The sequence below is a fragment of the Triturus cristatus genome, chromosome 10 (assembly GCF_964204655.1).
Source record: "Triturus cristatus chromosome 10, aTriCri1.1, whole genome shotgun sequence".
Lineage (NCBI taxonomy): Eukaryota > Metazoa > Chordata > Amphibia > Caudata > Salamandridae > Triturus > Triturus cristatus.
This window is the reverse complement of record NC_140593.1, coordinates 1131473413-1131487813: the sequence shown is the minus strand read 5'-3', so window position 1 is coordinate 1131487813 and position 14401 is coordinate 1131473413. Positions and strand designations below refer to the sequence as shown.

The window sequence follows — 14401 nt, the reverse complement described above, 5'->3', positions numbered from 1 at the left end:
GCAGTTGTAATTGTAATTAGGCGCACGGGATATTTGTAGTGTTTGTGACTGAGTCATTCATCTGCCAAACTCTAAATCAGGCTGTTTGTTTGTTAAGTACAAACATATTGACTGAATAATTATGGAAAACCAAAATATTGTCACAAAATAGGTAAATATATTGAATTCTAAATGTTTAAAATTTTTAATTAATTTAATAAATACATTAACTTAAAAACAATATTACATTTAAAAAATACATATAATGCAAAAAATATAAATACATTTGATAACTTACATATATAATATAAAAATTTATGTTTTAAAATAAATGTATACAAATAAATATAATATGTAAAGAAAATTATTAGATATACATGAATAATAAAATAAAAAGTAAAAATAATTAAACACACACTATATATATATATATATATATATATATATATATATATATATATATATATATATATATATATATATATATAATCGCTCCAACTGCACCTCAGGCCAGCGCACTCACGGACGGGTGCTTCGTACGTGGAGGTGCATCCGCGTTAACAATGCTCGCTCACTCCTTTATCCTTGCTGGTATAAGGAAAGCACTCACAGGGGGTTTTCTTTCAAATTTCTTTTAATTCATCCGCTCTGAAACATGTTTCAGAGCGGATGAATTAAGTGAGTGCTTTCCTTATACCAGCAAGGATAAAGGAGTGAGCGAGCATATATATATATATATATAACATATGGAGCTCCTAGTGGGCATAGTGGATTAAAAAGAAAATCGAAATTTAATCCCAATGTCCCCTATGACAATATCGAAGCTTACAGTTCTGCTGTTATTCTGGAGCTAAAGAAAGCAAGGAATACAATACAAAATTCCAAGTGGGATAATTTAACAAGGGCACAACGAAATGCACTCAAAACTTTGGAATCGGACTCAACAATCGTTATCAAGCCCTCTGATAAAGGGGGCAACGTTGTAATAATGAATGTTGAAGATTATAGATCAGAGGCAATGAGACAACTTGTGGATGAAACGTGCTATGAACTTATCGACTGGAGTCAGTACAAACAGACTATTCTAGACTATCATAGACTTTTAAGTAACTGGTACTTTCAGGGCCTCATTGACTGCGATGAATATAATTTTTTAAGAACTGAAAAACCACGTGTACCATGTGTATATTTTTTACCGAAGATACACAAAAATGCCACTGCACCACCAGGACGCCCTATCGTTTCATCTAATGGGGGACTCCTAGAAAATACATCTATTTTTCTTGATTCGTATCTGTCCAAATACGTGTTAAATTTAACATCTTACTGTAAAGATAGCTCTGACTTTCTGCGTAGACTATATGGTGTACAATGGGAAGAGGGATACATGATGATTAGCTTGGATATCTGCTCCCTTTACACTTGTATTGACCAGCGCAAAGGGGTAGCTGCCTGCATGTATTTTCTAAAAAGTAGACACATTGATTATTGGGAGCATAACAGAATGTTGGAAGCAATGATGCTTTTTTGTCTCCAGAATAACATCTTCCTATTTGAAAAGTCCCTATATCGACAGCGGTCTGGTACCGCGATGGGTACTTGCTTTGCCCCCAGTCTGGCAAATTTATTTCTGGGCTGGTGGGAGAAGCAAGTGGTTTGGAAACAACATCTACAAAAATATACTGACCACATACTAGTATGGATCAGATATATAGATGACTTGTTCCTTATATGGAATGGTTCAAAAAATCTGGCCAAAGAATTCATCGAACAACTGGGAAACAATGACTTGAATCTACAATTCACATATACCTTAAGTACCTCATACTGTGAATTTTTAGATATTGCAGTAGAAATAAAAGAAAGCCAAATTACCACTCGCCTTTTCCGCAAGCAAACTGCTGGCAATACATTGTTACATGCTGCTAGTCACCACCCAGTACCATTGAAATCCAGCATACCCTATGGGGAGTTATTAAGAGCCCGCCGCGCATGCAGTACAGAGGAGGACTTTTTGAAAGAACAAGAAACCATGCTAACAAATCCTGACAACAGCCAGAAACAAAGTTAAGGACTTAAAGCAACATGACCTGTTATTCAAACCCTCCAAAACTAGTATTAGGAGAGAAGAGGGCGAAGAAATCAAATTTGATACACCCAGAATGATAACCCAGTACAGTAGAGGTGCATGGACATTGGAAAAAATCTTAAAGAAACATTGGAATCTACTAACTGCTGATCCTATTATTGGTGACCGTGTGGGATTAAGACCACAGGTAACCTACAGAAAAGCAAGGTCATTAAGGGACAGACTAGTTCACAGTTTTCAAGATGAAGGCACTGGATCACAGTGGCTAAAAATGCCCAATGGCTTCACCACCTGTGGCATGTGTAAGGCTGACCGCAATGGCAAAAATTGCAAACAATACACCACAGGATCTGGGCAAATACGTCCGATCCAACAAATGATTAACTGCACTAGCGACTTTGTTGTCTACATACTGGAATGCCCGTGTGGCCTCCGGTATGTGGGCAGCACAAAGTTGCCTCTAAAATTGAGAATATTACAGCACCTACGTGCAATCACTAATTGTGACAGCAACTACCCTGTGGCACGCCACTATTCTGAATGCCATAGCAGTAACAACAGCAGCCTAAGATTCTTTGGAGTTGAGAAAATCCCTAAGCACTCACGGGGAGGTGATCGGGAGAAATACTTGAGAATACTTGAGTCTAAATTTATTATAGATTTGGACTGCAAGGCGCCTAAGGGCCTCAATAGTGGGGAGGAACTTGCAACCCACATAGGGCTATAATCTGCTATTTTTCGCCACATTCTACATGGAAGTACCAAAGTTTTCTTTCCCAACAATTTTGGCTGGGATTTTAATGGTTACGGTATTATAATTTTTTTAGATCTCACATTCTTTTACCTAGTCGGGGTCACAGGACATTTACGGATAGTTTTGCGTGCCCCAATGGGGGTCGTATTAATCAATGGCCACAATCGTGGTAGAGGCATTCTGTCCTGTATAGGTCCTAGAGAGAGAGAAAAAAACCCCCTCCTTTTCTTCACATTTGTAACTATGCACTTCATTCCCACACTCCCTATACCTAGCACTTATTAAGGGCCACCTCCTGTATCCCACATGAACTAAACCACCACAAAATTTCTGCCCACATGATTTTGCCAAAACATAAAAATAAAAGTACACAATTAGACACATGAGAATTAATACCACCATCATGAAAGCGCAATTGCGATAATATCATGTTATTTCACTGGGGACTGTATTTTATCCCCAAATATATCTGGAATGACTATTTTCTCATCATGTTGATTTTTGTGTAAAATAACGGCAATGGAGAATCATGAACACATGTCGAATTTTAACAATTTAGAATTTTGAAAACTTTATTGTTCATTTATTAACGATGCAAATATTCGACATGGCAGGATCATTGGATAGCAATTGCACTGTAAATATCTAAAACGTGGACACATAAGAAGTACGAGTCAAATTATCTGCAATATGCACACTCGTCATGTTTAATTGTTGGAAATACGACTTGTTCGTTCTTTTTGCATGCAACCGCACTAAGTCATGACAATGGTTTGTTAATTCATGAATTGTTGATTAGATTTTTGCTATGATTGCCATTTTGACTCAATTATAGGCAAAAGATTTCTGTTCGAAATTACGTTTCATGCTATGCTATACAATAGTAGTATTTCTTTTATGTTTATTAACCTCGAGCATGTATTTCTACGGCTGTTGGAATACAGGAAGTTACTTGACAAAGGCTAACGCCGAAACGCGTCGTCCTGGATTAAGCTAGCGCACAAATAAAGTTCGTTTGTGCCGTTTCCTGGTGTGCCGTCTCTTCTCTCTTTGAATTGGTGCTTGGAGGAAAGAACCGTAATCATATATACATATATATATATAACAAAAATCATGGATAATTCAATGATTAAAATTACAAAAAATACATTGAAAAATGTACACTAAAAAACTATATAATCATTTAAATTAAAATAAATGTTCAAATTAAATCACAAAATACATCTTAAAAATTAAAAACAAAAAATCCACATACAAAATGTGACTTGGAGAGGTCAAATTCACTATTGTCAAACTAAACAACAGTAAAGAAAGCATTGGAGGTGTCACAACTACTATTTCCACTCCAATGTAAGCAGCAATAGTGAAAATGTTGGACTCTGGAGGGGTCAGATTTACTATTCCAACTTCAACTTAAGCAACAGTAGGGAAAGTGTTGGATTTTGGAGGTGTCATATTTACTCTTCCCACTCCAGCATAAGCAACAGTAGAGTAAGTGTTAGACTTCAGCGGAGTCATGTTTACTAGTCCCACTCCAACCAGAGCAACAGTTGGAAAGTGCTGGACTTTAGAGGGTTCAAATTTACTATTGCTACTCCAATCTCAGCAATAGTCGAAAAAGTTTTGGACTATGGAGGGATCAGATGTATTATTCCCACTGCAATCTAAGCAGCAGTAGGGGAAGTGTTGGACGTTGAAGAGGCCAGATTGACTATTACTACTCCAGTGTAAGCAAAAGTAGTGAAAGTGTTACATTTGGAAGGCTCAGATTTACTCGTCCCATTCCTAAAACAAAGACAAAAAAACAACTAAATATAGTTAAAAAAATAAGCATAAAACATATTTTTACAACTATGTCAAATTCTTTGTTTTTAAATCATATTACTATAAATAATTACAATTGTAAGTTACTACATTAACAATCAAGATTATAAATAAAATACTAAAAAGTATTTACCAATTAAAAAAATTAAACGATATCCAGATTTAAAATAATTTCCACTCTACTACTCTAATCATCCAATACCCACAAAAACAAATTAAAATAATACTAGAAAACAATTACCAATGCACATTATTTTAAAAACTAAAAATGGAAAATGAATAATTATATAAAAATGTAATCAATATACCATTAATTAACATGCAAATTATTAAAAACAAATACATAATTTACAAAGTCATTAATCAATTAAAAATTACAAATAATTGCATAATTAATAATCAAACTGGCAAATTAAAAGTTATAACATAGGTCGTTCATAAAACAATTATATATATTTTTTTAATTTGCACAATTTTCTCTTACAAACCCGCCAATAAATTCAAGTAAAATAAAACAAATCCTTTAAATATATTACTAAATCAAAATTAAATAAACTATACTAAAAATATTTACACATGCTTAACATTAAAATAATACCTTATAACACAAAAATGAATATAACAAAATAATTAAGAAAACAATATTCAATACAACTATATTTATAAAATAGATAAAATCCTCTAAAAAATCTATGGGGCTGATTAGCATGGCGGGCGGACATTGTCCGCCCGCCATAGCCCCGGGAAATGGGACCGCCTGCTATGCATGCGGCGGTCCCGCATGTGCAATTTGGATGCGCCCGCCACACAGGCGGGCGCATCCCACATTTCTAACATTGCGGCGGGTGGTGCTGCCAGCAGCATCCGCCGCAAGGTTAGAAATGCAAGTTGTGCATTTAAATGCACAACGTGACCGGCACCGCGCGGTGCCTGCCACGTTGTTCATGCAAATGCAGGGGGGTACACCACCCACCCCCCAACACCCTGGGGGTTCGCTACGGGCCCCCAACAGCAAGGACTGCTTGGCTTTCCATGGCGGCAATGCCGCCATGGAAAGGCAAAAGACCGCCTGCTACATAATATGGACGCCGGTGTCTTCCAGCCTCCATGTTATGGGCTTTTTCCGCCCGGTCGACAAGTCGACCGGCGGAAAACCGGTGGATGGTCTTTCCGTCCGCCAGGGTCCCCACTGCCATTGTAATATGGTGGGGGGGAAATGGGTGGCGGGTGGTGGATTATGGCGGGCGGTGGCGATCCGCCCTCCGTTGTAATCGACCCCTATGTTCTTACCTGCAATATTCAGTTTCAGACATTCTTGACAATACAATATTTTTCACACAATGCTTGTGTCAACTCGATATTTTTGCAACAAGATTAAAGTCATACAACTTCTGCAGAATGCCTGAATCATTTTGTAGAGCGTGACAAGTGTGTACAGTTGGATGATAGTTGGGTGGAGGTCCATGGAAATATATAAAAGTGCCAAAAGATCACAAGGATAACCATGTTGCTAGGAAATGCTTCATGCTGGTGTTCTGAGTTTTATTGTCGTTATTCATGACGACACCAATGTGGATCTGCATCTCAACACTGGACACATCCAGAGCTCCTTCGTGATATCGGCATAAATTAACTGTTACCTTCCCAAGCATTCTCTTAGGCGGTTCCAATGAACCTCTGCCATATTGGGCCAACAAATCATTTACCACGGCCCTCGCTCGATCCACTGCCTGGCATGCCGTACAGTAGCTGCATAGTGCCACTCCCTAGTGGTATACTCAAGTGTTTGTGTGGCTTTTATGCTTTTTTGCCACAACCAACAGTGCCCCTCCCTTTCACCTCAAACCATCATTTTCTTCCCACCAAACTCCTCAATGTCCGTTTTAAATTCGTTATTTTGCTTGTTTTCATGACACGAGGGCACATGCAGCTTGAACAACAACGTTTTCTAGTTCATTTATCAGCAGCAGACGAGACATGAATCTGACCGAAGTACCCCAGAATATCTTTGTTTCAGAGCCATCTAGTACACATATGAGATATAACAGTGATATGTGCACAGAAGTAGCGCTTCTAAAAAATGCAGGATCTGGCTGGATATTTCATCACATTTTTGTCTTGCTTATCATCTAAATGATGCATTGGTCAGTTTATATATACACTGAGATTTGACCATTCAGGCTAGAGAGGCCTACGTCCACGAACAACTGTTCTTCTTAGACCTAGGTTGGACCGAAGGACCTAAAATTGCGTTCGGCTGAACTCTGATCACAGAAGGCTCCCGCCTTGCCTTGCCAGTTGAAGCCTGGTAACACTGAGGCACTTTCCCCACAAGCAATGTTAGCTTACTTCCATACTCAATGAGTAGAGAGTGACAGCAGTGGGTGTTGGAATTACGGAACATGGTACTGTGAACCATGATAGAAACATTTGTTGCGTTCACTCTCACAGTCACCTTAATAATAGCCATCTGCTTTATATGTTCTGTGGTCATAGCTCATGAACTAATTTTTTTAAATATTGCAGTATTGCTTTTATACATATGTTGTATCATTATTAGTACAGATGCTTGAGGGTGACATTTTAGGTACGAAAGGTGTGCTTTCTGAATACCACTGCTTCCCTTGGAGAGGACGGTCTCTTTTGCCAACCAAACCCACCTTTCTCATACATAATGCGCGGAACTCGGGCCCTGTGTTGTTGTAGAATTAGGGTACATCCATAAGATACATAATATGGGGGCAGGAATGAAAGGTAAAGTCTCTGTCTGTCTGATGTAGGAAGCAGCACTCATCTGAGAATGCATGGTCAGTTAGAAGGTCTCGGATGAGGGCACTATCTGCACAATTGTAAGTGGCAGGATAGCTGGTACTATCCAGAACGGGGTCTGGAGTCAAGTTCCAGTGCCCACCCAGGAGATCCGGTGTGCACCCGAAAGTAGTAAACAGTCTAGAGAGTCGGGCCAAAAACTGGGTCCTATTCACATTGAAAGCATATGTCAAGCCTATGACCATCATTTTATTAAATATCCATTACCTTGAAAAATGCCCATTTCCATCTATGTCTGTCCAAGTCTTAAGGACTCTACAATGGTGTCTATGTCTAATAAGAGTGGCCACTTTGCAAATCTTGAATGAGGTGAAAGAGCGGGAAGACTCTCCAATGGCTCCCACCAGTAAACTACTACTAACCACTGATCCCACCCTTTCCTTCTGGAGTTTGAGGAACTCCTCAGATTGGAATCGGGCTCACCTATCTGCAGGTCACACAGCAGAGGCGTGTTGTGATCCGTGGGCACCCCCAGTGGTAGGGGATGCACTCGTCCACTGGATAGCCAGGCAGCTTTCCTCAGCTGGTGGCTTGCATGAATGAAATGCAGTGAGGTACAGTCTGGCAGACCAACTAGCCACGTATCACCGCCTGGCCTTCTCTGCGGTCATTGTGTCCTCCATGCCAGTGATGAGTCTGAGGGCATTTCCCCTCCCTCACATAATGAGCCACAGACATTTAAGGAGGATGCGTCCAGGTCTCTGGTGGTAATGGGGACAGCCGGTTCAGCAAGCCACCCAGGGAAAGCCTGCGTAATACTCAAGAACGCGTCCGACCAAGATCTCAGCTCTGCGTGCTTGGATCCCACAGACAAACAGACCCTCCAATTCGGCTCGGGTTCAACCCCACTCACACCTCTGTGACCTGGATCATGTCAGCCTCCAAAAAAAGGGAGTAGAACAGCCCCCAAGAGCACTGAGAAGGCGAGGGTGTGCAGGGCTGCAGCGAAGCGGCCATCTTGGTCCATTCCAAGCTCAGCCTCCCTTTCTCTATTTTCTTAGTTTGTTGTGTTTTACTTACACGTGTTATGTGTTGTGCTTACATATCCCAGTCCCCACTAGTTCTTTCTGAAGCTGGTGAACCACTTTTACTGTGGCTAAAGTGCAAAGCTGTTTGATTCCTACCTCATTGCCATTGGTGTGGATAACCTTTCACCTGTGAGGAAGCAAGGGTTCTTGCTGGATAATCTTGGCATTAATGGAATGAATATTTACAAGTGTATTGAAGAAATTACATTGGCTTCTGCCAAAGGACACCCACAGGATTTGCACTAAATGTATGTAAAGAGACTGGAAGGGCAGGCATCACGGTCGTTTGGGAAAGACACAAATTCTTTGCTCATTAACAATGGAAAATATAGAGAATGAGGAACTTTGTTGCATATCCAAGTAACTTGACAAGAACATGTATGTTTGGTGATTCGATCGAGTCCTTGATACGGCATCAACTGGTGCAGTGTATCATTACCCCTATTTAAAAAACACTACCGGCAAAGAAGCCTGATTCGAATTAGGCCATCGCAGTTGTGCAGAGGATGGGCCATATATCCACTTGAGTGAAAGAGATGAGGAGTGAGAGTAATACTGTGGTAGAAGTAGCAAAAGAGATGGATTTTGGGTGTAAAGAAAAAGAATGGGCAGGTGGAAAACCATGCTGATCGTGAAAAATTGGCAAAAAGAATTCAGGTGCTTCAGAGTGTCGGCCTTTGTCATAGATCAAACAGTGTCAATTTCTTTGTTAGAAAGTTCTGGTACAGAAAGTGTGCGAAGCAAGGGCATTATGTAAGCGTGTGGAAAGGTGCAACAAGTGGAAGAAGTACAAGAGAGTTTGAAAACGTTTGTTCTTATGGTCACGGATACTGAAAAGATGTGAACTCATCATGCCTGAATCCAAGGTAATGGTTAGCGATAAAGTACCAACAGTGCTTCTTGATTTGGGATCACCTTACACTATTATAGGTGACCAGCAATGGGAAAATATGGTTGGAGGTGACAATATCAACTTACTTGAAACAGAATTCAGTTTTGCTGGTTATGGGAAAACAAGTATTTATTTATTTATTTATTTGCAGAGTTTTATATAGCGCTGGCTTGACCCAGAGGTATCAGAGCAACTTACATGAGGATTAGCAAGTTACAAAATTACATCAGTTTCAGGAGCACAGTATAACATAGGAAAAATACAGTGTTACACATGAGTTAATAGAGCAGAGCATAGCATAGCGTATACACACATCCTTGGAATGCAATCAAAGTGCATTCGATAACTAGATAATTTATGTTGTTTTTCTCAGAAGCGTCACAGGTGGGAGGAGGACAGTTATAAACCCAGTATGAGGGAGAAGGAAGAAAGCGTGGAGGAGATTAGCGTGTTTTTGAAGGAAGGAAAGTGTGGAGAGCAGTATGAGGAATAATGAAGGAGAGAGGAGTAGAAGAGTAGTAGGAGGGATATGAAAGGAGCGTGAGAAGTAGAAGAGTAGTGTGCGGTAGCAGGAAGGTAACATTATTTGCTTAGTATTAGGCATAAGGAAGTAGATAGGTGTAGAAGAGCAGTGTTAGGGAGATTGTAGGAGAAGGAGGAGGAGAAGAGCAGTGTGATGCAGAAGGGCAGAGTGATGAGGACAAGAGCAGTGGCAGACAGAAGGATGGAGAGAGTTGCGGAGAAGAGCAGTGTGTGCTAGAATGTTTGAGAGTGGATGAGAGTAGTATGAGGCATATGGATGTAGTTGTGTTGGTAGTTTGTGTTGGCACTGTTGTGTTGGTGGTGGTGGCACTGCGTTGGTGTTGTTTAGCTAATGGTGGTTGTTGATTTTGACATACATTACACGCAATTGAGGACACCGCCATTAATGCCCGCACTAAGAATACCAAGATTAAGAAGAACGCGCGGACTGGTATATGGGGGCACAGGTACCCAGAGATACACAAATACTTATAAGCACGAAAACAGCATTGTAATCATTAAAATACCCAACCGACTTCCAATCATATAAAGACACGGCATACATAAAAATACTCGAACATCTACAACATGCACAGCAGTGTCCATACAATCGAATAGAGGGGAACAGGATACATCTGTTAGCTCTTAAAAGCATGAACAGTATTTTCAGGGGTAGGGCAACCATTAAAAAATTCTATGTAGGCAAAAGAAGTGACAATCTCTTTGGTAGGAGAAATCAGCTTGATCTTGTAATCATGCTGAATGCAAATACATCTCAACAAGCAATGGTTTAATTTTAAATGAGGGTGATGGGATTGTTGCCAGGTTTCATGAAGATTTTGAAGATAGGTTGGGGTTGTTCGCAATTTTTTAAACTAGAGAGTAAGGCATGTTCTCCATAAAGTGAGGAACTTTGATGTTGGAACCCACGAAATTTGAGTTTCAGAGATTGAATGATTTAGGACTAATTGAAGGTTTGGAGTCTTCCAAATGGTTGGCACTACTGGTTTTGTCAAAAAACAATGAGAAAAAAGTACTCCGATGTGCGTCAGCCTTAGAAGCATGAATAGGAACACCAGGATAGATAGGCAGACCCTTCCTAATATTTCCGATGAGTTGTTGCTACTTGAGAAAACATTTGTTTACTGCAATTGACTTGTCGTTGCCATATCATCAGTGCAATTGGAAGAGGAGTCAAGGTATTTGACTTAATTTGTGATTCTTTTTGGAACCCTATAGTCAGGATGCCTTTCGGGCTGTTTTCAGCTGCAGTGCTATTCAAAAAGGTCATGAATAAAGTACTGAAGGGAGTGAAACAACTGATATTTTTCAAGGACGACATTTTGTGGCACAGCCGGAAAAGGCAGGAACATGACATGGTTTTGATGGAAGTCTTTGAAAAAGTTGAGAAAGCAGACTGACACTCAAAAAAGGAAAGTGTAAGTTTCGGGTAGATTTATGACTTACTGAGGCCATATCAATCCCAGAGATGGAATTAGTCCAAACGCTGTTTTGGCACAGTCTATGTTTAAGGCACCAATACCAAAGGACAGCGATCAGTTATCTTCCTTCCTAAGGTTAGCAGATTACTGCTCAAAGTTTGTTCTTAATAATGGGAGATTTGTTGGATAAGGGGAGAAATGCGAGTGGGCTGTTGATTGCCATATAGCTTTTAATGTGGAGCATATGTCTATTTTAGGGCATTTTGATTTTTGGAAAAGAACAGTTTTGACAACTGATGCTAATCTGTTTGAATTTGGTGCATTGCTTGCCCAGGTGGAGAATGGAGAAGAGAGAGTAGACATATCACTACTTGCTCACTTATAGGAGTAGAAAGCAACTTACCCAGTGATAGAACAAGAGGCCCTTGCATGTTTCTGGGCCATTCAATATATTGAGCTCTTCTTGTGGAGCATATCTTTTGTAGTTAGAAGTTATCGCACGTCTTCAGTTAATCTATTTGCGTGCAAAGGAAGTGAAAGAGCAAGGCCTCAAATAAGTAGGTCGATGGGAGGAGTTGGGGATTTCAACTTTGTGGTGGAATATTTACAAGGATTGAGGAAGAAAGTGGCTAATTGCCTGTCAAGATTGCCTGTCAATGCTAAAGGATAAAGAGTGTGTGCTAGTATAAAATACGTTGATAGACTGAAGAACAAAACAGAATGATAACAGGCTAAAACAGAGGATTCTATTTTAATCAGGGTCTCTGAGCAAGTGGTCCTGAGGTGGCCACTGTATAGGGCCTTGGCAGAAACAATGAAACAGTTTTGGTATGTAAGAGATGAATTGTGCATGGTGACGGTAGGTTACCCATGGGGAATAAATGGGTTCCTCCAATAAGTGTCCATGAAAACACTGTGAATTTAGCTGGTGAGGGACATTGAGGTAGGAACATGACTAAAGCCTGTGTGAGACAACAGTACTGGTATACAAGGATGGACCAAATAGTGGAGGTTGTGGCAAAAGATTGGTAACGAATTGTGACAAGTGATCAGACGAGAGTGGTGATGACTACTCCTCATTTGAGGTGCCAGATGAACCCTGGAGTAAACTTGGAAGGAGCATTGTTGGCCTATTTCATTGTGGTTAACCCTCAATGAGTTCTCTAGTATTGTTGGGGAAACCTCGTTTACACATCGCATGCCATTACAACGTGGTCATTACAACGACCGCGTTGTTACATCGCAAACCATTACAATGACTTGCTGTAGGGGGCAGAAGGTGTTCGATTTAAAATCCAACAGCTTCCCTACTGTTGCACAGACTGTAGTTGGAAAAGTAAATTGTACTATTCCAAAATCCAGTGCGCCCCCCTACAGCAAGTTATTGTAACGACTTGCGTTGTAATGGTATGCGATGTAACATTGCTGTCGTTGTAACGATCTTGTTGTAATGGCATGTGATGTATCGCATGCGTTATAACGTGGCCTATTCATTGTTGGTAGGTTGTGATACCAAGGGGATTACCGCCAGGTATCTGAGCTCTTTCTCCACTGTGAGTGTGTTGCAATTTCTCATAGACACATTTTCTACTGAAGGCATGCGAAGACCGTTATTAAAAAAAATGCTGTGTGCTGTGATCACACATCTGTTGCCTCCTTGTTTGACCAATTGCTTCTATGTTTGCTCAATAATCATGCATCTACAGCTGCTGAGTTTGGTCAGTAATCTCACATCTCTTGCCAGCATCTTTGATTAGCACTTTGACATGTTTTTCATATGCACAGCACTCAAATGTGTAGGGAAGCCATGTGGACTAAGGTGTCTACTCTAGATGCCTCACGGTACAAGTAGCTTGTTAAAGGGAAGCACCAAGTTTGTACTTGAATACTATGCATGATTGTGCAAGCCCTGAGCTGGTTGAGGTTTGGGATACTGTAATAACAATAATTATTAATGAAGCAGTGAAAGATACTCACTCAACCCATTCTAAAATGACCAGGCGTGGCAGTCTTAATGGTGTCGGGCAGCATCAGTATCTGCGAGGTACAGAAGATGGTGAAAAAACTGCTACATTTCGAAGACCTGTTCTGACCAAATGAAGAAATCAGATTAGTGTAATTACTGAGCTCCTCTTGAGTCCTTAATTCTTCTCCTTAGCTTCAGAGTCCCTCCATCTACCATCTAAGAAACAGAGCTTTAGCACAAAGCCTTTGGTTTTGTCCTCAATCGAGTGTGCACGCTGTGTGTGTCCCACATCCCGACTCTTGTTAGAAAAAAGTCCTAATGATCAAGAATGACATTGGCGTAACTTTCTGAAGGGAGTCAAACAGCAAAGAAGAACTTGAAACGGAAGGTGTAAATCAAGAACATACACAACTCAGTTATAGAGAGGGGATTTATTGCCTTGGGACAGAAAGTCCTCTCAAATTGGCAAATGTTTACCAGAAAAGTCCTAGGCGAGGTTCCAAAAGCAGAGTTCTGTGACTGAGAATACATGAGTTATCTAGAGGGATACAATGATGGGTTCTTAGTGTGATCATAAACTGGTGGCACGATGAGCCGCTGCCCCCCACTCCTTATCTTCTTGGACATTTCTTCCTTTCTGACTTAATACTTCTCTTTTAACAGGGTTCTTTGTCGTGGTGTGACGCAGATCTGAATAAAAGCGGCATAATCATTATTCCCAAAGATAAATTAGAGGCTGGTGTTGAATACACATTCGACCTTACCATCAGCAAGCCGGGACGACACCCTGAATCCACTAATCAGACGGTAAAAACCAGGCACAGTATTTATTAAACATTTCCTGATGTTTCCGCCTTAATGTGGTTAAAGTGTCCTTCAGCTCTAGTAGGTACTGGAAAATGCTCCATTTCTAGTGCTAGTGGGAACAAAGTAGAGCATGTCACAGTGGATGTTTGTTGCAAATATTCTTAACTCTACATGGTGCATCATCGGTTCACCCAAGTATAAGCAAACGTCAACATCCTATTGAAACCAGGTCTGGTGTCTCAGTGGACTGGTTCATCTGCTCCAGGGAT

At 40.3% G+C, this 14401-nt stretch overlaps 1 protein-coding gene across 1 annotated transcript in view; it reads left to right on the top strand.

Annotated features, from left to right (window-relative positions):
• Window positions 1–14401, top strand: part of PKD1 (polycystin 1, transient receptor potential channel interacting) — a 408256-nt gene that overhangs the window by 241579 nt on the left and 152276 nt on the right. Inside the window, exon 16 of the mRNA XM_085629406.1 lies at window positions 13989–14132. Coding sequence (XP_085485532.1) covers window positions 13989–14132 — 144 coding nt within the window. The remainder of the gene's footprint in view (window positions 1–13988; window positions 14133–14401) is intronic.